The sequence below is a fragment of the Meles meles genome, chromosome 14 (genome assembly GCF_922984935.1).
Source record: "Meles meles chromosome 14, mMelMel3.1 paternal haplotype, whole genome shotgun sequence".
Lineage (NCBI taxonomy): Eukaryota > Metazoa > Chordata > Mammalia > Carnivora > Mustelidae > Meles > Meles meles.
Window position 1 is genome coordinate 50,310,923 of NC_060079.1, and position 21,896 is coordinate 50,332,818.

General features: G+C 34.5%; 1 protein-coding gene across 1 annotated transcript in view; it reads right to left on the reverse strand.

Annotated features, from left to right (window-relative positions):
• Positions 1-21,896, reverse strand: part of DACH1 (dachshund family transcription factor 1) — a 428,800-nt gene that overhangs the window by 227,319 nt on the left and 179,585 nt on the right. Inside the window, exon 2 of the mRNA XM_045978290.1 lies at positions 17,484-17,599. Within this exon, the coding sequence (XP_045834246.1) occupies positions 17,484-17,599 (116 nt within the window). The remainder of the gene's footprint in view (positions 1-17,483; positions 17,600-21,896) is intronic.

The following is a 21,896-nucleotide window of genomic DNA, read 5'->3' on the forward strand; positions in this document are numbered from 1 at the left end:
TTAAATAAACTAATATGTGTAAAAGGACTTGATAACTAAAAAATAGTAAATCCCAGTAGGTGATAACAATTACTAATACTCTAATGATCTGAAAATTACATACTCATAAATCAGCCAATGACTGACTTGAATCTTCAGTCATATCACTATGAACAATGTAAACCCCTTTTTACTTTTCACAAAAAAATGCTATTGAATTTATTTTTCACACACTTTATACAAATGAATTATTGAGTCAAATCAAAGCCACTTCCCACAATGATGACAATGATCATCCCCTTAACCTCTGACTTTCTCTTCCTTTTTGGAAAACCTATAGGACTTTTGTGTAGCTTTTTTGGCAAATAGCACTTTGTACCTTCAATTAAGTTTATTAGTGGCAATATCATTCATCTTTGTAACTCCTAAAATTCATGATAAATATGTGTTGAATATATTAATGACCATTTCAAAGTATACATTACACAAATGACTTCTGATACAGTTATGTTTTATGATAACAAATATTAACAGAAATTTACTTTAGATTAGCTGTGAGTTTAAAATACCATGACAGGGGTGCCTGGGTGGCTCAGTGGGTTAAATCCTCTGCCTTCGGTTCAGGTCATGACCTCAGGGTCCTGGGATCAAGCCCTGCATCAAGCTCTCTGCTCAGCAGGGAGCTTGCTTCCCCCTCTCTCTCTGCCTGCCTCTCTGCCTACTTGTGATCTGTCTGTTAAATAAATAAAATCTTAAAAAATAAATAAATAAATAAAATACCATAACAATGTATCCCTTATTTATTTAGGAATTAGCGATCTCTGTGAGTGTGTGTGTGTGTGTTTGTGTGTGTGTGTAAACTCTCCAACTGAGAAAGTAAATGGAAGATCTGAAATCAGAAACAGCAGAAACAATAATTCATGGACATTAATCAGTTATCTTTGGCTACTTTGTTTCTCTAATTAGATTTTAGCCTCTGCTAAACACAAGGTTTTATTAATAACCTTAACATTTAACTGTTTTAAGTAAAACTTAAGAAAGAAAAGGGAGGGGCACTTGGGTGACTCAGTCAGTTGAGTGTCTGACTTTGACTCAGGTCTTGAGCTTGGGGTTCCTGGGATCGAGCCCCTCACTGGGCTCCCTGCTCAGCAGGGAGTCTGCTTGTCCCTTTCCCTCTGTCCCTCTCCCCCTCTCCCCACTTGTGCTCTCTCTTAAACAAACAAATAAATAAACAAATAAAGTCTTTAAAAAGAAAAGAAAGAAAAGGGGGAAAAGGAAGAGGAGAAAGCAAAAACTAGGTCAAGAGGCTAACAATGCAGGTTAGGGAGTCAGATTTGGGTTCATACAGAAAACATGGACAGATTAACACAAAGGTTAAACATCTCCAATCTGAGGGTTATTGGAAAAAGGATTCAAGGGTTAAAAACTAAACAATTAACACAAGCTATTATTCATTGAAATATAGGGAAATGTTGGCTCAGAAATTTAAGGGAATTGCCAACGTCATACATATATTTAATGGTTAGGTTAATCAAGGACCCCTATGCCCTTAATTCAGAGCCCAGTTTTATAGATTCTGAACTATCAGATACTCAGATTCTACTGGGTTTTTACATTTCTTATAGATAAGAAATAGAGAATCCGGAGACTTTAGTTGTTCATTTTTTTAAACCAACTCTTCATTCACTTGTTAATACTTGACATGATTTGCATGGTCATCTCAAATAATATAGTCATGTAGATTTCCAAAGAGAGCAATATAGAAAGTTCATTAATACTCATATAATTTTTCAAATCTAAAAGGGATTTAAGTGAATTGCTTATTGGCAACAGTACATTGAGGTTTGATTCTCAGATGTAAAATCTCAGGTAGGTTGCAAGTACCAATTGCTATTGTTAAAAGTCTCCTGTGTGAAGTAGATTGGTGAATACACGTCAAAAAAAATCATGATCAAACCTGGCACTTTTGTTGACAGACTTTGTAGTGAGGTCGAAGGTGTAATTAGGCCAGAAAATTACTTTCTCACTACTAGAATTGTTCCCTTCAGGTCTTGAGTTATCAGTCCAGAAAATTTCATTAAACACTAAATTCACTTTAAGACAACTGTCAAAATTAAGCAAAGGTGAGTCAAGTCAAGGTCCTAATATTCAAATCTTTCATTTGGATTTTTCAGGTTTAGTGTAAAATAAAAAATTCTATAGTTTCATTTTCCTATGATGACTAAACTTTTTGTGAATTTCAGAAACAACTTTTCCCTCTTTTGCAGAATAGCAGAGTAAATGTAGAGTTGAAATTCTTAGTAGCCATAAATTACTGAAATGATTTCTATTCTTTGTTCACTGAGATCTTAATGTGAAATTGTAAAAATTCCTGTGTCCACAATTATTTTTTTTAGAAATTTTTTTTTTAAGATTTTTATTTATTTATTTGACAGAGAGAAATCACAAGTAGGCAGAGAGGCAGGCAGAGAGAGAGAGAGGAGGAAGCAGGCTCCCCGCCGAGCAGAGAGCCCAATGCAGGACTCGATCCCAGGACCCTGAGATCATGACCTGAGCCGAAGGCAGAGGCTTAACCCACTGAGCCACCCAGGCGCCCCTGTGTCCACAATTATTATGGATACAATGCAAAGAGGAAAAAGAAAGAATCAGAAACTAGGTTCTGAAGATTGATATGAAAATTGGTGTGATACTAATGACGGAATTGTGAATTCATCATATTTGCTTTAAAATAATTCAGAGAAGGTTACAGTGTATTTATAAATAACTGGTTTACCACATTCTGAAAAATAGTAAGACATAGGATACATTCTGGTACATGTTTAGAAGGCAGGTGAGCAAGGACTCAGTAGTAACAACAAAAAGGAAATATACGTCACATGACATAGTGGAATTATACTTTCCAAAATGTCACAATAATAACTTGAGAATTAAATTGGTGAAATACATCTTCAACAGTTTTGCCAATTATATGAAAGAGTTCCATGTTTGATAAAATATAGGGAAAAGTATTTCTATAATTCTTAGAGTCAGCATCTACACTAAACTTCCCTTGGATGCCAACTGTTATATTATTTCAACAGGTGATTTATCATTTACACAAATAAGTAATAACACAGAGATTTACTATAAATAAAGAATAAGGCGAATGAAGACTCAAGAGAGTGAATGATGAATAAAAATTAAGAAAATTTTTTTCATTATCTAGGGTAAAATAGTATGCTTGGTACTTTCAGGTAAACTATACTGTGCTTAAGTATTTATGAAGTTTAGAAATAACTTTAATAGGATAAACAACTTGCTAGCCAGTTAACATTACATTATTTAGCAAAGTTCAATGTCAAAAAAAAATAAAAAGGATTAATAGGTTTTTCCACAAACACTTAATAAAGGGATAGCCAAGTTCTAATTATCGGTCATAATTATGTTTGAATTAAAATCCAAACATTGGGCTTATGAATCAATTAAGTTTGATCATGAGTTTTGAAATATAATTTTCAACATCTCTCACTCTACCTTTTTGCTGCCTCCTATACTAAGCTTGCAAATCATGGCACTGAACAACTCTTTAAAATATAACTATTTTTATTATATTTACTTACTAATTTTTTTTCTTGAGAGGGAGAGGTAGAAATAAGAAGCAGAGGGAGAAGGCAAGAAAATCTTAAATAGGCTCCATGCTCAGCACGGACACAGGGCTTGAACTCACGACCCTGGGATCATGACCTGAGCCGATATCCAGAATCAGAGCCTTAGCCAGCTGGCCCACCTAGGTGCCGGATAGCTATTTTTTAAAATAGTACTGAAGCTTCCATCCAGTATTAGCAGAGAAATTTCATCAAAGGCAATATTATAACATAAACTAGTAAGCAGAATGCTTACAAGATTTTGATTTATGTCCAATATGCTGGACATGAAAAAATATTGTGCTGTGCTGTGTTGTGAAAATGTCTTCAAATTAAGCATGTTAGTGAAAGTCTGAAGTGTTCTGCAAAGATTTGAGTCTATCCCTAAAACAAAAGTAACTTTATTTAATTCATCTTGTTTCAACTGTGTTCAAAATATAGGTGGTATCTGAAGAAATTATTGCATTCTCTGGAAATGGTATGGACAGAACAGTGAAAATAGGGTTTATAATTATCCACCATTGAGTTCAAACCCCAAGTGAGCTCTTCTCTTCAATTTGACCAAGTTATTTAAATTATGTGTGCCTTCGTTTATTTATATGGAAAATGGGATAAAGAATACTTCTTTCATAATTTGACAGGAGAAATAAATTACATATTTAGGAATTAGCAAAGTTCCTACCATGTAGTGGTTACTCAGTAAATATTTGCATGCCTACTTATTTTAACCAATTAATTATTTTGATTTATTAAATTATTTTTAATTTAAAAATGTTTTGACCAGACACTGAGATAGTAACTGAAGATAAAATAGTGAAAATTATAGACATATATATTGATTCCATGTATAAAAATAGTTGAAACTTGTCAGTAAAATGTATATGTATTTGAAAAGTTGGATTTGTTTCTTTCCATTGGATAATATGCACAAAGTCTTACAGTAAATCTACATTTTAACTACAATTATACCTATAAAAGAAACGTTACAAGAAGTACCATGTAAATAAATTCAAGCAACTATTTTGAAGCAAATTTCAAATATTTTTTCATATGCGAAAATAGTCTTCTTGTGTGCGTCTTACATCTGCAATATGGCAATGGGTCTTCCAAGCCACATGATTAAGATAAATTAGGGGGCGCCTGGGTGGCTCAGTGGGTTAAGCCTCTGCCTTCAGCTCAGGTCATGATCTCTGGGTCCTGGGAAGGAGAACCGCATTGGGCTCTCCGCTCAGGAGGGGGTCTGCTCCTCCCACTGCCTGCCTCTCTGCCTACTTGTGATCTCTCTCTCTCTGTCAAATAGATAAATAAAATCTTTTTTAAAAAGATAAATTAGAATAAGCTTTTAAAAATGCCTTCTAAAAAGTTAAGCTCTCTTTGAATGTATTCATAGGATTTCCAAATGTGTTACTTAAAAAATATTTCCCTTTAAGAAATCCATGCTAACTTATAGAGGAAATAAGAAATCAGTTGAAAATGTAATGATTAGCAATGAAAAGATGACATAAAAATATGTCAAATTAGTGAAGAATTACACGTGCTTATTAACATGGTGCTTTAGGAACAAAACTGAGACTAAGTAAAAAATGAAATAGCTGCTAATGGCAAATTCTAGGTACAGTTGTTTTTTTTTTTTTTTTCAATAGGATGGTAATAAATATTTACTTGTAGAAGACTATAGCTCAATATATAGAAGACTATAACTCAAAATATTCAGTAATACTTTGTGAAGATACACTAAAGAAACAGCAGAGCAGCATACTTGATTCTTTACATTGCTAAGATCTCACTTTAAACACCTCTGATTGTTACAGATAAAAGAAACATGGACAGATAATGGTAGTCCATGTCACATGTGTTTAATTATAATACTGAAATTCAAGACATTAATGCCTAGGAACCCCAGAAGCGATAGATTTCCTTGAATTCAGGCCAAGAACAACAGCAGTCAAAGCAAAATTAGCTGGATGGACAGTTGACACATTCAAGGGAAAATGAATATTACTGTTGAGAATATCGGATCGTGCATTAATGGGAGGGATGATACTGACCACTTTTATGATCAATTTAGAAAATTTCAAAAGCAGCAGCCTGCCTGTTTCATTAAAATAACAATATTGGCATTTCGGGGAAGTTCATATTTCTAAGATGCTTACCTTCCAATAGTCTCTTTCATTGGTACATACAGTATTTTATTATAGATGATTGATGTGAAGCTCACTGTAATTTCAAAAATTCATAGAATATTATTATGTCATGAAATCCATGCCGAGAAAGCAATTGCCATTATAAATCAAAAAGACAACTCATATGGACAGGTCATATGGTAACGGGTTCTCTTGGAATGGTATCCCTAAATGTAATTTATTCAATAAGTAACTTAAAGGTTATATTTGATGAGATGAATCTCATGCTCAAATAACTTCAAAATACTGTTATATTATAATCTTAAGAAATTAATTTTCTTGAAATTAGAGATATTTGCAGTTATATTCATCTGAATCAACATGATTCCATGCTATTTTTCTCAAAGCGCTCCCCCGATATAATTCCCTAGAAGGATTTTGTTAAGTGATAGAAGATAATAGATAATATAGTGTTCTATAGTGTTCTCTATAGAGTACATTTATAAAGCGCATTTCCTGCTTTCATAGATGAATGAAGGTATGCAAATAGAAGAGGAGATTTTGATAACCTTCACAATGCTACATTCTCACATTTAGAAAACAGTTTCCAACTAGATGTTTTAATAGAGAAAAGGACACCTCAAAAATTGACTTCTAGGGCATCATGAATTACTAAAGGATTAAACACTTCATTTTAATATTGAATACTATACATGTTTAAAGAGAATATTGGTGATAAAGCATCACATTTGTAAGTATAACCCAAAATAGCAACTTATAATTTCAAAGCATTGTGGAAGAGACAAAGAGTTCTACACCCCCTTTTAATCCTTAAAACCTCAACACTTTCTTTAAGTCACATCCTTGTATCCCAGGAAGCAGAATCATTAGAAAACACCTATTTAAAAAAGGAGTCTTTCCATATATCATTGCATGTCTTAAATGAAAACTAATGGGAATATGTTTGATAAAATGATATTCCATCAAAAAACTGACATAAAAGGCATTTCAGTGAATGAAATATCAATCATAAAATTCAATACACCATCATGATCAAAATGTAATCATTGACATAAGAGGATTTTACTGGGGGAAAATATCTTTATTAGAGCTAATTGGAAGACACAAAAACAATTTTTTTAAAAACTGAGGAAATGATTATAATCTGATGCCATAAATACGGGAAAGGGCCCAGAACTGTTATGGTTGGAGAGATATTAACTGGTATGCTATTTGGAACAAGGCATAAGTCCTATTTTGAAAATCATCATAATAAAACTAAATATCAGATGACCCCTTGCTCTAAAGACTTTGCAAGGCATTTTGCGCTGCATTAGGTTCTTCAGAAAGTCCTATCAAGTAGGAGATATGGCGGACCTTATGATGTTTGGTTGATGGGTGATAAAGTAATTCAGAAGGCAGTTTGATGTAGGAAAATAGCCAGTAAACTGGAGTCAGAAGACTTGAACTGAAAACTAATTCTATCACATAATAGTAAAACTTTGAACAAGTCTCTTAGCACTTTTTTTTCTCATCTAAATTGACATCTGAGGTACCAATACCTGCCTTGTGATAATTAAACAAACGAGGCCAGATAGTATTAGTCAAGGTCACACTGCTAACAAGTGCTGAAGAGAATGAAAGCCAGACTTTTCCGTTCTAGATTAGGAGAAGCCACATCATGATACCATGTTGTTTCGAAAATACATGTCCTGTACAAAGAATCAAAACCTACTCCTTGTATTCCAACACCAGCAAAGATAAAATTATTGGATCCATAGTGGTCCTCTCTAGGAATCAGGCTTCTGGCAGCTTTAGTTAAAAGCTGATCTTGAAAGAGTTTTGTCTACTGGGTATATATCCTTAGCCATATATCAACAAGTGAACATGATAAAAAGCTCTCACATTAATTATACTGACTACTTCCTCAATGAAGTGCAAAAGTGTTTGTGTAATCTGATTCAATTTATTGAATTAGGTTACAGTTTTATCATTTTGAAAACCAGCTTCATTGTTTACTTTACAGTATATGTCAATTCATTTCCAACAATTAAATACCACAGCATATAGCTGTAATCAATTCAAGGCAATCTCCATTTTTAAGGTCTACTACCATTTGTAGCATGCATATTTCTGAAAGAAAATATCACAGTTTAAGTATATAACTGTAGCAAAGACATTTCATATACATAAAGTTTATTCTGCTCACAGATGAAAATTTATAAAAAGAAGTCATTGTCATTAAGTCCCCAAACATAAACATGTAATAAGGAATTTTAGTGTTCTCTATAGAGTACATTTATATGAATTTGAATAATTTGTCAAACAGATTTTCTAAGCTGAAGTTCTACATTTTTTAAAGTTATCACTTTTTTCTCAAATCCAGTGGTGCTGATATGAGCATAGAAAGTCAGCAATAAGGGGCATGTGGGTGGCTCAGTCAGTTAAGAACACTAACTCCTGATTTCACTTCAGGTCATGATCTCAGAGTCCTGAGATCGAGCCCCGTGTCAGTCTCTGTGCTGGGTGTGGAGCCTATTTAAGATTCTCTCTCCTTCTCCCTCTGCTCTCCCCCCAACACCGCCACTTGTCTGTGCATATTCTCTCTCTCTAAAAAACCAACCAACAAACAAAGTCGGTGTAATAATAACACCTGGATCAGCTGGTTCAATTACAATAATAATACTGTATCTTTCTCTACCTTCATTTTCAGAATGTTACTATAAACTGTATCATTTGACATTCATGGCAATTCAATGAGAAAAGTAATTTTGATATTATAAAAACATTCTATCAATGAAGAAATGAAGAATCAAAACATTTGACTTAATTATTACATATTTAAAAAGTAGTGTGGTTGGAGAGTGCCTGGGTGGCTCAGTGGGTGAAGCCTCTGTCTTCGGCTCGGATCATGGTCTCAGGGTTCTGGGATCAAGCCCCACATTGGGCTCTCTGCTCAGCAGGGAGCCTGCTCCCCCCTCTCTCTAGCCTTCCTCTCTGCCTACTTGTGATCTCTCTCTCTCTCTTTGAAATAAATAAATAAAATCTTAAAAAAAAAAAAAAGTAGTGTGGTTGGAAGATTCCTATGATTTTTAAGAACTGACTCCTCTCCTGGAGACCTTACTTTTTAAATTGGAAAGTCAAATCAAAGTAATTTATGGTAAAGGTCAAAGTCTTTCATTTAAATCCCTTTAAGAGTTCATGTCTTTCTACTATCACTTGTGATGATCTTTACTGGTTAAAATAATACCTTTTTTTTTTTTTTTTAACTTCTGGTTCCAAATATTACTATGGCAATAGGATTGCCATTTCAAAAGTAGTTTTTTAAAACAATTTTAAAAACAAAGTATATAAAAATATAGACCCAGAAGGATAGATATCTTTTAACTAGAAAGGCTCCATATCAAGTTTGGAAGAATAATTCAAAGTAAAATGAAATAGAATCATGAAATTTTATAATTAGAAGGGAATGAGACAGTGTTACTTGATCTACCTCCTCCAACACAAAATCACCTTCAAATTTCCCTAACAGTGATTATTAAGTTAGAAAATGGATGGCTGAGGTCAGGGAGGGAGATCATTTCTTTTTTTAACTATTACTCTTTTGTACCATGAACATTATGGCCTATAAAAATTAACTAAATATAAAAACTATGGCTAACAACTTTTCATCCCTCTTTCTGCTTGAACTCTTCTGTCAGTAGGAAAAGTTAAGGTTTCATGAGTAATAGGCTCTACTCCTAGTTCTCCACGTAGCAAGGTTACAGAAGCCAATGCAGACCTCTCTGTAATTACTGTCCATCAGTTAGGTTTGTCTTTAAAAGAGCACCATGTGAATCTACTCTATCACCCACTTTCAGACTCTCTGTAAGTCTGCTTGAGACTAAACATCACCAACATTTCCAAACCCCTAGCATCTAGACTATTCTCATAACGCTCGCCAGTTTGTCAAGATCCTATTAAAAATTGTGGTGTCATGACTGAACATAACAATCCCAGATGTCATCTGAAGGGTTGAGTAAAACAGTCTTGTTGTTTCCCTCTCCCCGGACTTTATATTCTTATTCAGTTAAGCTTAGGTTTATATTAGTGCTTTCAGAAGTTTTATCACAATGTTGGTTTATATGATTACATAACCAAATAAAATCCTTAGCTGCTTATCAACCAGAATGTTTTCAGATCAGATCTTGGGTTCATTCATGACCAGGGCAATGAATGTTTTAGGAGACTGAATGCAAGGCTTTATTAATACTGCTGTCTTTCTGGCATTTGTCAAGTTCTCTTGAAATGTTTGATCCTGTCACTACTTTCAGTCGGCAATTCTACTTCTTTACAAAGAAGAGTGTGAAGTTGTAAAACTTACCCCAAAATGCATGCAGAAAATATCTTAAAAGTCCACATGATATGGTTAAGTTCTAAATAACAAACCAGGAACACATCATTAAGGGAAGGAGTTGAAGCTTTGAAGTTAGCCTCAGAAAGGAAAGTCTACCAAAGACAGAGAAGGAGACTGCACAAATAATTGTTTATCTTGCTTTACTTGACTTCATTCTACAGCATCTTTTGGAATATTCGAAGTATATCTATAGCAGAATTGGTTGTTTTTCCTTAACGAACAATATTTTTATGTCTTTGTTCTCTTGATTAGGGAGGAAACCAGGATAGTAACAGCACCTCCTACTGGGCAAGAAATCACAGCGAACAACAAATAATGTGTCATACCTGTAACCAAGGGATTAGAACACTGTCTGAGAATCTCACATTAAATGGAGAGTACACAAAGCCCCAACTAATCCACACACCTTCCACTATCATAATCAAAAGTTGACTCAAATCTCATTTGCTTTACTTAATGTAAGTAAACCTCTCTTCTGTCAAAGGAGGCATCATATTACTAAAAAAGAAGCACATAATGTCTTGCGATTAGTCAGTTAAGGATATTAGCAACTTCATTGCTTCAAATCAACTGAGAGAGACATGTAAGTAGATTATAACTCATACTATGGCCCAGAGTAGGCATGTAGGAACACAGAACTCAACAGAAACTTGGAAGAGAAACAAATTAGGGAAGAAAGGACTGTAATTTTCTTCTAGATTAAGTAGATGGGAGGCCTGTCTAGAAGTCTAATAATATGTGGTTACTTAATTAAATCTAAAGATAACAGATCTTTGCTCTAAAAGCTTAGAAAAAAAGACATTTATGAATTTCTATTATGCAACTAATAGACCCAGGGCATATTGTGATTGGACTGAGATGCTTGATTCTAACGCATATTACAAATTTAATAAAGTAAATATATTTATAATATAGTTCCTCATACCAAAGTTGTATGTACATTTAGTTAAATTATGAGCTATATTTTATTCATATATGTATTAAATTAATTCTATATCAAGATACTGTGGGCACAATGAGGATTCCAATCCTTAAGAACAGTATCATACAGTATAAAATATGCAGGAATTTTAAAGACTAATGAGTTCTGTGTTGCCATTTTATTCCCATAAATATTGCTTCTCTAGAGTATCAAGTTGGAGATTCAAATTTCATCAAGTGTCGATGATAATACTTAAATGTAGCCATCATAACCTATAAACAAACAAATAAAAGCCTCCCATTGACTTAGTACACCTCCTTTAGGCTCTACCCTCTGAGTCTTTAATCTGGATCCTAACCACACTTCATAGGATTTTTAAACTACATTATATAACATCACTGTTTAAATTTGTAACTTGGAAGCATAATAATTCCTCTCAGAAATTCTTTACTAAACATATATTAGCCATATTCTCTGAACAAATATTTATTTTCAATATCTGCTCTGTGTCAAGTGCTATTCTACATGCTGAGATACCACAGTGAACAAAAATCACAAAATCTCCCAAATGCATATCTATAACATCACACTTCGGCCCCTCAGGGTATCTCACTCAGTGACTTGCTCGATGTGGTAAGCTAATATGACCCCCAAATTATGCCCATATTCTAATGTAGGGAACCCACAAATGCTGCTTTATATGGGAAAATGTTCTGCAGATGTGATTATATTAAGGATCTTGAGATGAGACTATCTGCCTGGATTTTCTAATGAGCTCTAAATATGATCACAAATATCCTTACAAGAGAGGCAGAATTTTAGACTCCTGTGCCTGTGCACGTGCACACACATACACACGCACACCGAGGAAAAGGCAGAAATTAGAGTGAGGGAAGTACAATCCAGGAAGAAATGCTGGCAGTTACTAGAAGCTGAGAGTCAAGGAATGAAGGATCCCCAAGAGCCTCCAGAAGCAGTGTTGTCCTGCTGACTCCTTGATTTGGCTGACTGATAGCAATTTTGGACTTCTCCAGAATTATGAGAGAATAAATTTTATTTCTTTAAGTCACCCAAGAATGGGATAATTTGTTACAGCAGCCACAGGTAACTAACACAGTATCCAATAGAAGTTTGAAAACTAAGGAAGTTATATGTTGAAGTCCAGCGTTTAAGCTGGCCTTTCAAAAGGAAAAAGCAAAAAGGAGATATTTTCTTTTTTCCTTCAAGAAAAACGTAAAGGGAGTATGCATTAAATACGTAAGTTAAAAGCACTACCCTCAAAATGTCTAGTGATTAAACTTCACAAATGTTCCCCACATATAGATGTATGAAAATGTATGCATGCGCATACTACATAACATTAATGGTTTAAATCGTTTATATCATATTTACTCTTTGAGTAAAGCATTCAGTAGGTCGTTATGTTTAATTTATTAGTGCAGACAATCAATCCACTCATGGCTATTTCACTTGTGTATTTTTCAGTTATCCTTACTTGTAAGTCTCCCAAGGAATACAATGCATTTGTTTTAATAAACTTCTCAACATATAAGGCACATTTCCACACTATGAGCTTTCTCACAGAAAGTGGAAGTTTAATTCATTTAAGAAGTGGAAATGTTTAATTCATTTAAAATGTTACAAATGTTGATATCTCAAAAAAAGGTAGTTCAAATGTTGTTGCAGGCTAGTTAGTAGCATTTAGCCAGAAAAATAAAAATACATAAACTTTGAATATACTCCTTTGAATTATAAATACACATAAGGATATTTTCCTATCAACTTTTTGTTCTTTAAGAAAAGAATGTTTCAATGGGATTAACACTGTCCTGGTCTAGTATTTCTCCCAAAATGATAAATTGTGCTTAGAAGTTCTTACCTTTTAAGCATAATGCATGTGTATTTACAATTGCTTTCTTTAGCTTGAATGCATATTGGTTATGTGCCTACAAGGTCACAGTGAGAAAAAAAATATGTTCAAGAATCAAAACTATAAATTGTTTATTCAATTTGCATATATTTAAATTATTTTTTCCCTAAGTCAAATGTAGATATTTGGGACTCACCAAGTTACTTCTTAATACTTACATAATATTGTATTCCAAAACTAGTTTGCATTCTGCCCTAAAGATAAAAACAGGAAGTTGGCCAAATACACTAGCCAAATTGCATTCCTGGCACAAGAGGGGAATATTTAGAATTCCTAAATAACTCTTTCCTTAATTGTCAAATACACATAATTCTATAAAAAGTATGAATGTTATTGGAAGTCTGTTGCTAGGATAAATTTATTCCAAACTGGTATTTGTTATCAAAAATGATTTATGACATGTACTCAGTCCAAATAAATGTAGAGAGCACTACAGGAGGCATTGCGTTGTGAGACTCTACAAAGAGCCTTCTTTCTTTCATTAACTTCCACTTTTCGTTGCCATGGCATCCTGTGAGAACCATAAATTTTGGAAATTATCACCATCTGCCCACGCCCCCTTCTAAGGTTACACACAAGCCCCCTCAAGCAGCCAAAATAACAAATAAAAACTTGATAAGCAATCTTAAAGTTTTTCTTTTAATTATAGATACCTAAGTACATAATATTAGGGCTGGGAGTATACTTTAAAAAAAAAAAAAAGCAACAGCATAAAGATAGTCTTTTTTTGTTGGTTTTTTTTCCCTAAGAAAACAGATGCCTCCAGGAAAGATCATCATTTAATTCCAATGTTCAATTGTTGAAAAGAAAACATGATGATTAAGAATAAATTGATAGATTTTTATAAATTTATCAAAATTAATAAATTTTCTTTTTCACAGGACCAATTTTGGCAACGTCAAAGGTAAATTTGCATTGTTTATACATTTCAAATGGTAATACTGGGAGTCCAAAAGTACATGTCAATCTTCACAGGTAGGTTACAGTTTAAATCTTAGAAAGGATTTGAGATTTTAAGGACAGGGGTTCTTTCTTTCTCTGTTTTCTTGAGGCTTAAGTACTTGTTTGTTTGTTTTACTAGTTTTAGAAACATGATTTCCAAGCTTTTTAAAGATACTGATCTACCTATAGACTCTTGGAAATAAATTTTTAAAATTCCAAACGCACAGGTTAAAAACATGGTAGAAACATCATCAAACTAGTTTGCTTAATACCAGTTTGCAATACTGATATGTAACTTCTTCATCACATTTAAAAAAAAAAACCAAAAACTAACACACTTCACTTCCTCATCTTGGGAAGAAAAAAAAAATATGTGTGTGTGTGAGTGTGTTTCTAAGTCACAAATATAGAAAAGAAAGTAGTAAGTAAAAAAAGAGTCCTGGGAGATAAAATTCTGTATATTCATAGTGGATTATATTCCCTGAATACACTAAGTTCTCCTTGGAAAAAAAGTGCTACACTCTTTTAAGAACTGTAAGATTTCTTTAAGACCATTAGGTTTCCAGTTAATGTTTCAAGTGAGTAAATAATCCAAGGGATGGAGATATTAGTCTGTGTTCAACTAAAATCTAAACTTCTCCATCTAGAAAAACTCTATGCAGAAAGAGCAATCACACTGAATATATTAAGATAACACCATTCATATGCAACAGTCAAATTCCTGGCAGGTACAAATCTATGGACAATCTCTGAAAGCTGAAAGTAAGTGAAATATACATGGAATTTAAGAAACAAAACAGATGAACACAGGAGAAAGGAAAAAAAGAGAGCGAGAGAGAGGGGGGAGAGGGAGTCAAACCATAAGAGACTCTTAACTATAGAGAACAAACTGAGGGGAGGTGAGTGGGGGGTTGGGCTACAGGTGTGATGGGTATTAAGGGGGGGGACTTGTGATGAGCCCTGGATGTTATATGTCCGTGTTGACACAAATTCTACTCCTGAAACTAGCATTACACTATATGTAAACTAACTAAAATTTAAATTAAAAACTTGAAACAAATGAAAAAGAAAGTAAGTGAAATAGTAATGTCATGCTCCCCATGTCTTAAAGTCATTCACTGGGCTCTATAGAGCACTTAGCTGTTCAAAACCTACTTTTCAATCCATTTTGCTCTCGTGATGAGCCTCTCTTTCCTCATCTTTTTCTAGAACATGACTCTTTAAGGTCTGTATCAATATAATGCTTAATAAGCTTGAAAGAAATTCTGGTTTCTGGGTTCACAATACACTAGGAAGAACAAAAGTAAACAAACAAACAAAAACATGTCTGAGAACAGGACAGCAATTGAAATACATAAAATTGATCCTACTTCAAAAATGAATGTTCCTGGGGTGCCTGGGTGGCTCAGTGGGTTAAAGCCTCTGCCTTCGGCTCAGGTCATGATCCCAGGGTCCTGGTATCTAGCCCTGAGCCTGAGCCCCACATCCATTGGCTCTCTGCTCAGCAGGGAGCCTGCTTCCCCCTCTCTACCTGCCTCTCTGCCTACTTGTGATCTCTGTCTGTCAAATAAATAAATAAAATCTTTTTAAAAAATTAAAAAATGAATGTTCCTAATAATGAGTCAAGTTTAAATTATCTTTGGTGCCTCTGTTCACCAAGCCAGGGAAGTATGTAATATATTTCAGAAAGGGGTCTATTGAAAATATCTTAAGATTTTGATTTTCAGTTTTGGCCTATGATCATCAGTTGTTTAGAAATTTTACTTACCCGGAGGTTACTTTTTGGTGTTAACTATGTGAGATATTGCTATACTTAGACTGTGATAAAATCATCTTATTTCTTCATTACTTTTGTAATGAACTATTTATTGTCTTCCCCTTGAAATATTAAATGTTGGCAGACAATTTGGAACCAGATCCTCCCTATCTTAATATGAATACAATCTAAAATACTTTTCACCCATAAGATACCTGCAACACAAACTTTTCAAATACAGAATAATGATTATTAAAATGATTTTTTAATCCCCATAACACAGTTCATTGAGAAGTTAATTAAGTCAACAATTCTGTCTTCTAGCACACCTGAGTCTTTCAAGCATAAGACATGAACAGTTAAGATTTTAGTTACATCTAGCCTACGTGGTACCAAAAAATTGCCAAATTTTCAGATCAGGAAATTTTATCTAGTTAAATAAAACCAGTTAAATTTAACAAAGCACTGTCTATTTCTTTCCTGAATCTCAAATTTGGAATTAGAATTTCAGCCAGTAGGATTCAATCACTTGAGGAACATGACTAATTAAACGAATGGAAATGATGATACTCATTTTGTAACTGGGTCATTTTCAACTATTGATTTCATTTTTCTATACTCGATTTTTCATCTGCAAAATTAGCATAAAAATACAACACTCCGTGGCACTTAAAATAATTTGCTGCTAAGTATATACCGTGGTACCTTACTGGAAAAAATTAAATACATAAAATGAAGAAATAGTTTCAAAATCAACTCAACAGATATTTAATAAAGGTCCCCAAAGGTGAAAGAACCATTCAGATGTTCTCACAAAAATAAAGGTGAATTAAAATAGTCATACTTTCAAAGAGCTCTCTACCAAATATGAACTATGAAATCAGGTTATCCATGATAGTATCACAGCATAGAGAAAGAGAAATGTTACAAAATAAAAAGAAAACACTGATATGGGAATTCAGAGAAAAGAGAAAGACTCTCTCCCCATCTTGCCAGTTTATCCTTCCTGTATTAGTTTGTGTTAATGGTGACTGTGTTTATACATATACCTCCTCAATAAACTCCTGTGATGATAAGAATGAATACAAGTAATATCATGACCATTATTATTTTAATTTGCTCATTGGTCCGGATGAAAAGTAAGTAAATTAAAGCCTCAATCAACACATCCAAGTAGTAGAACCAAATGAGTTATTTTCATATCTAGTGCATTATTAAACTTGTTTATGGTATGGAACTTAGGCAGTCAGGACTATTCTTTCTTTTCTTGAATGTTTTTAAAATTCCGGAAATGAACATCTTTCAGAGGTTTCTAATGGAAATGTATTCACACTATAGTTTGAAAAAATAGATATTTTATTGACATAGTTAGTCTTGTTTGGGTGCATTTCCATTTATTTCAGAATTCTTATGAATGAAAACATAAATTTAGAATCCAGAGACCTGGATTTGAATAACCACTAACAGTTACAAGCTAATGGACCTTGGGAGAGTCACTTGATTCTCTCCTAGCTTCGACTACTTACCAGGAAAATATGGATAATAATTTGTTGTTTGAAATTAGTGAGAGGATTAAGTAGAATCACTCCTAGCACGGTGCTCAATTTAGCTTCTTTCATTTTATTTTAAATAAAGAAAAGATGATAACCACAATGCAATTTTGCAAGAAATTCTCATCAACAACACAATATTAGTGTGCACAAAACACAATTGATGAGTGTAAATATCTATGTAAACATACATATACACATGCAAGAACTATGGCATCGGTTGACTTTTAATGTTTTTGTCATAAATGGGTAGTATTCTTACCTGTTGGTGGGATTATCCCAGGAGACATGAGGCCAGGGACAGAATGTGGCATGATATGAGAGTTCTCTGGAGAGGTGACACTTTGAGTCCTCTTAGGAGGCCTTCCAGGTCTAGAACTGAAACAAACAAACAAAAAATTTTTACAATTAAGCTGTTGTCTTACACATCATTTCAAAGTTGTTTCAAGTGGTAACATGGACTGTAAATAAATTTGTTTCAAGGACGGTTGCTTTTGCAGTTAGATGTAATAGACTTCCATCACTAATTAGATTACATGCTGAATTCATTTTCCTCATTGAAGATCAGCCACTCTTGATGCATAATTCATAGCCTGCACCTCGTTACCTGCTTCTTCATATTAATATCTATACACAGTTTGAATTGCCTCGTTTGCATATGCTAAAGTTCTGCATGCAGCCTTCAGCACGAAAATTATGCACTAACTTGTAATAATTATTACAGTCAGCTTGCTATTGATTTATGAGACTTTTAAAAACCAAATATGTGTAGTACTTGTAATGAATGATATTTTAAGGTTCTTCAGGAAATTAAAAGGCAATGGCTGCCTAAGGAAATGTTCTGCTTGTTTGATTTAATACTACAGTTAGCTGGGAGGTGGAATGAAAGAGTGATTCAGACCTATAGCACATTTTTCGATGATATGTTTTATTACTTCGCACTGCTAGCCTGATATCTAGATGATAAATGACAATACATATCTAATGTGTGAAAAGGTCTTGCAATTTCTTTATTTTTTGTCATTTAAAAGATAAGTCAAGTTATCATTTAACCCTATTCTATTTAAATGAACAGCCCCACTAGGTTGCTTTACTTTTAATACCCTAAAATAAATTGGAAAGGCTTAGGATTATTTGCAGGACATTGCTGAGAAACTGCCAGTATAACATCTCATATCTGCCTTTAGGATAAATAAAAATACATCGTGTTTGTGTTTTAGCAGTACTTGTCCTTTACATACCTATTGCATGAAATTAACTTTTAAAATTTTAAAAGCACAAGGTGAAAAGGAGGTAAGGGTTTACTACTTTTGCATGAGAATAACATGAAGAATATAATTTTAGCAATTCTTGAAACAAACACACTTAGCGTTATGTTTCTCCTTTCTGCGCCTGTATCATGAATACGCTTTTATGAAATGCTTTCCATCATATGGCCGGTATGTGCCTAGACATCTCAGAACCACTGGAAAGAGCCTTCCTAAGTTCACATTTCCATATTAGCCTCAACTGAGATCCTTTGCTTCATCAGAAGAGTCAAAGATCTTGCCTTTATTATTTAGTGTAAGTAATATATGTGATTATTTAACAAACAATTATTAAGCACTTGCTGTTTTCAAAGCCATATGCTGTGATTTGAATCACAGTGTCCACTGTGATTAATTTGGGAGAATGGGTTCTTTAACTTTCAGGAGTTTATGCTCTTGCCTAAGGGGGACAATCTGGTGCATAAATAACTATGGCATACACCAGAATGTACTAAGTGTCATAAGAAAGTTGCAAGCTGAATACTAATTGGAGGTTAAGCCGGATGATGATACTTCCATGTTGAGGGAAGCAAGATAAAATTTCATGGCAGTAGAAGCATTAGAAGAGAATTCTGCAGGAAGAGTTAGGCAGCTATGGAGAGGAAAAGAATGGAAGAAAAGTGCACCAGTGAGAATATGAGAGAAGAATGGAAACATGACAATGTATGAATGTGCAGGGTTATCTCCAGTGAGCCAAAACAGGTCAAGGAAGATGAGGAACAAAGATGGATAATACCAAATTTACTGCCTGGGTCAGAATCCTGAAGGGCTTTGAACCAAAAGCAAGGAGACTGTGAGTTTGTTTTGCTATTCCATAAGGACTTTCTCCCTCATAGTGTAGTAACTGTCTGGCTACTTATTCTTATCTGTTATTATCATTCTTTATCTTCAGCTGTTTCTTTAACTTTGGTTACTTGCCTAGGGTTAATCAACAGCCCTCTGATAATTGTCATTCTTCCTGAGTAATCCTGCTACTGACAATTCCTGAGATGCTGAGGAATAATGGCTAAATGTGTATCTACAATCTAGGTCTTCCTCCTGTGATTCAGACAGATTAATGCCTGTCTACTGGAAATCTCTGCTTAGATGTTCTTTGATAATCTAAGACTCAGCTTGTCCAAATCTGAACTCAGCATCTTCCCCCATTAAAATCTCTCTCTCTTTCCCTGGTTCAGCAAAATGGCACCTAACTGACCAAGCCAAAAACCCAGGACTCAGCTGTGTCTCCCTGCCAACCTTGTACACTCAAATATCATCTCAAGGAAGAGGTCTCTCTGATCTATTCTCCTTTCTCTATCCCTGCTTCTATCTTCCAGGTCAATCCCTCCTTTCTTACTTGACCTACTATTACCTTCTCCTAACTCTTCTAAGGTCTGCCTCCATGCCTACAGAGTCCATATATAGCCTATAAAGCCTAGAGTCCAGAGTCAGGACAACTCTCCATACTGATCTCAGGAGGATTTTTTTCTAAAATGCTAATTTGATCATGTTTTCCATTTGCTTAAATATATCAGTAGTTTTCCGTAAGATTTACACTCCTTACCATGGCTGCAAAGGCTTCCAATGCTTGGCCCGTGTCTAAGTTTCAATTGCACCATTTTATTCTCACATTCATGTGCCGCCCCCACCCCAAATGCAGAGTGTCACAAGTTGCTTTGGTCTCCCATTTATACCACCTTTATAGATGCTGCTTCCTTTGTCCCCAAGGCCTTTCTACAAGAACTCACCGTCATCCCCACTTCACCTGGCTAAACTTGGCTAAATTTTAACTATCCTACTTACTAACCACTTCTAGTTAGTATGCTTTGTATGCACCATGATAACCCATGGTGAACAATTCTATCATAGCTCTCTCTGCGCTGATGGTAGTAATCTGTGCATTTGTTTTACTCTCCAGCATACATGGCAGAAAGTGTATAAAATATATCTCTGTGTCATAAAAACTTAACCCAGTGCCCGGATTACTACATATATTTATTTTCTTTCCGTTTTCTTTTTTTCTTTTCACTGTATGTCTTTAAATAAGTTTTAATCCAATTTAGGAAGTCCTTTCCCCAAAATTCATCAAGTATCCTACCTCATCCATTCCAGTGGTCTCAAAGTAAGGCCTGACAAAAGTTGGGAATTTTAAGTCTCAGTATAATCCTAAATTACATCAGAGGTCCGGGAAAAAAAGAGATATTGAGAGATCTCAAGCAAGATGCTTTGGAGAAAATGGGAAAGGAAAAGGAAACTAACATTTTAAAGTTTTAGCCCTTTAATTTGTCTTGCTTTTAAAGAAAGTGAAACTGTTGAAGAGTACTTTATTATTCAGGCCACAGGAGCTGTCCTCACTGCCCTCACTCTGGAAGTGGAAGTCAGGCCACTAAGTAGGAACACTGTAGTTCACGCTGTGATTAGAATAGACCCAGTGAGCTCCTTTCACCCCAGATATCTCCTACCCAATCTATCACACTGCCTCCAATTTCACCAGCAGAGATTTACTGCTTTCAGTCTTGAAGCCTTAGATCTTTTAAAGCCTTCCATTAAAATGCAAATACCCTGGTGGTGGTTACACCCTAAAGCCATCAATGAACACCCCACTGAGGATTACTTTACAATTAGAAGGGAGCACATTTTTGAGATACCTACTCAAAGAATGGAGGAGACTGCAAGAAAAGATTTGGAAGGATGGTCGAGTCACTTACCCTTGAATACGAATTTTCAAGAATAAGATCACTAGAACCTCTCCTTCGAGTTATACGAGACTTCTTGGCAGAGGGAAAGTTACAGGGTTTATTTATTAACAAGACTTTCCTTCACCAACAGTTGGGTTAGGTCCTCTTATTGATGGGTTTGGTAAGCAGTCTTAGTCACTAACTGCCAGAGGGTTTGTCTCTACAGAAGAGAACTGAATTGTAAAATACGTGAATATTTAAATTACTTTCCACAGAGCTTTAGGGAAATTCTCAGAACCAGTGTGGTACTGTGACCTTCTGGCCACACAGATATTGCCTTGATAACTCTATCTTCAAATGCTGGCTCTACCAATTTACTAGAAAAGTGTGGCCTTGATCGAGCCATAGGTTAGCTGTAACTTCTCTGAAAACATCCGATTAAATTAGGATTTTTTTTTTAAGTGGACGTGTTTACTTTGTAAGAAAGAAGTTACTCTTGGAAAGAAAAATAAACACTTAACTGAAAAGAGGAAATGAAACAATTAGCAAAAGCATTTCCTGTTGGAATGATCAACAGCCTCAGTAGTAGCCACCTTCAAGCCTCCTTATCTATAACAGTAACCCAGCTCTACCCCAAAGGATTAGAACAGCTGAACTTCCCTAGTTCTAATCAAAGCAGAAGACCTCACTTAAATAAATTATTACCCTTAA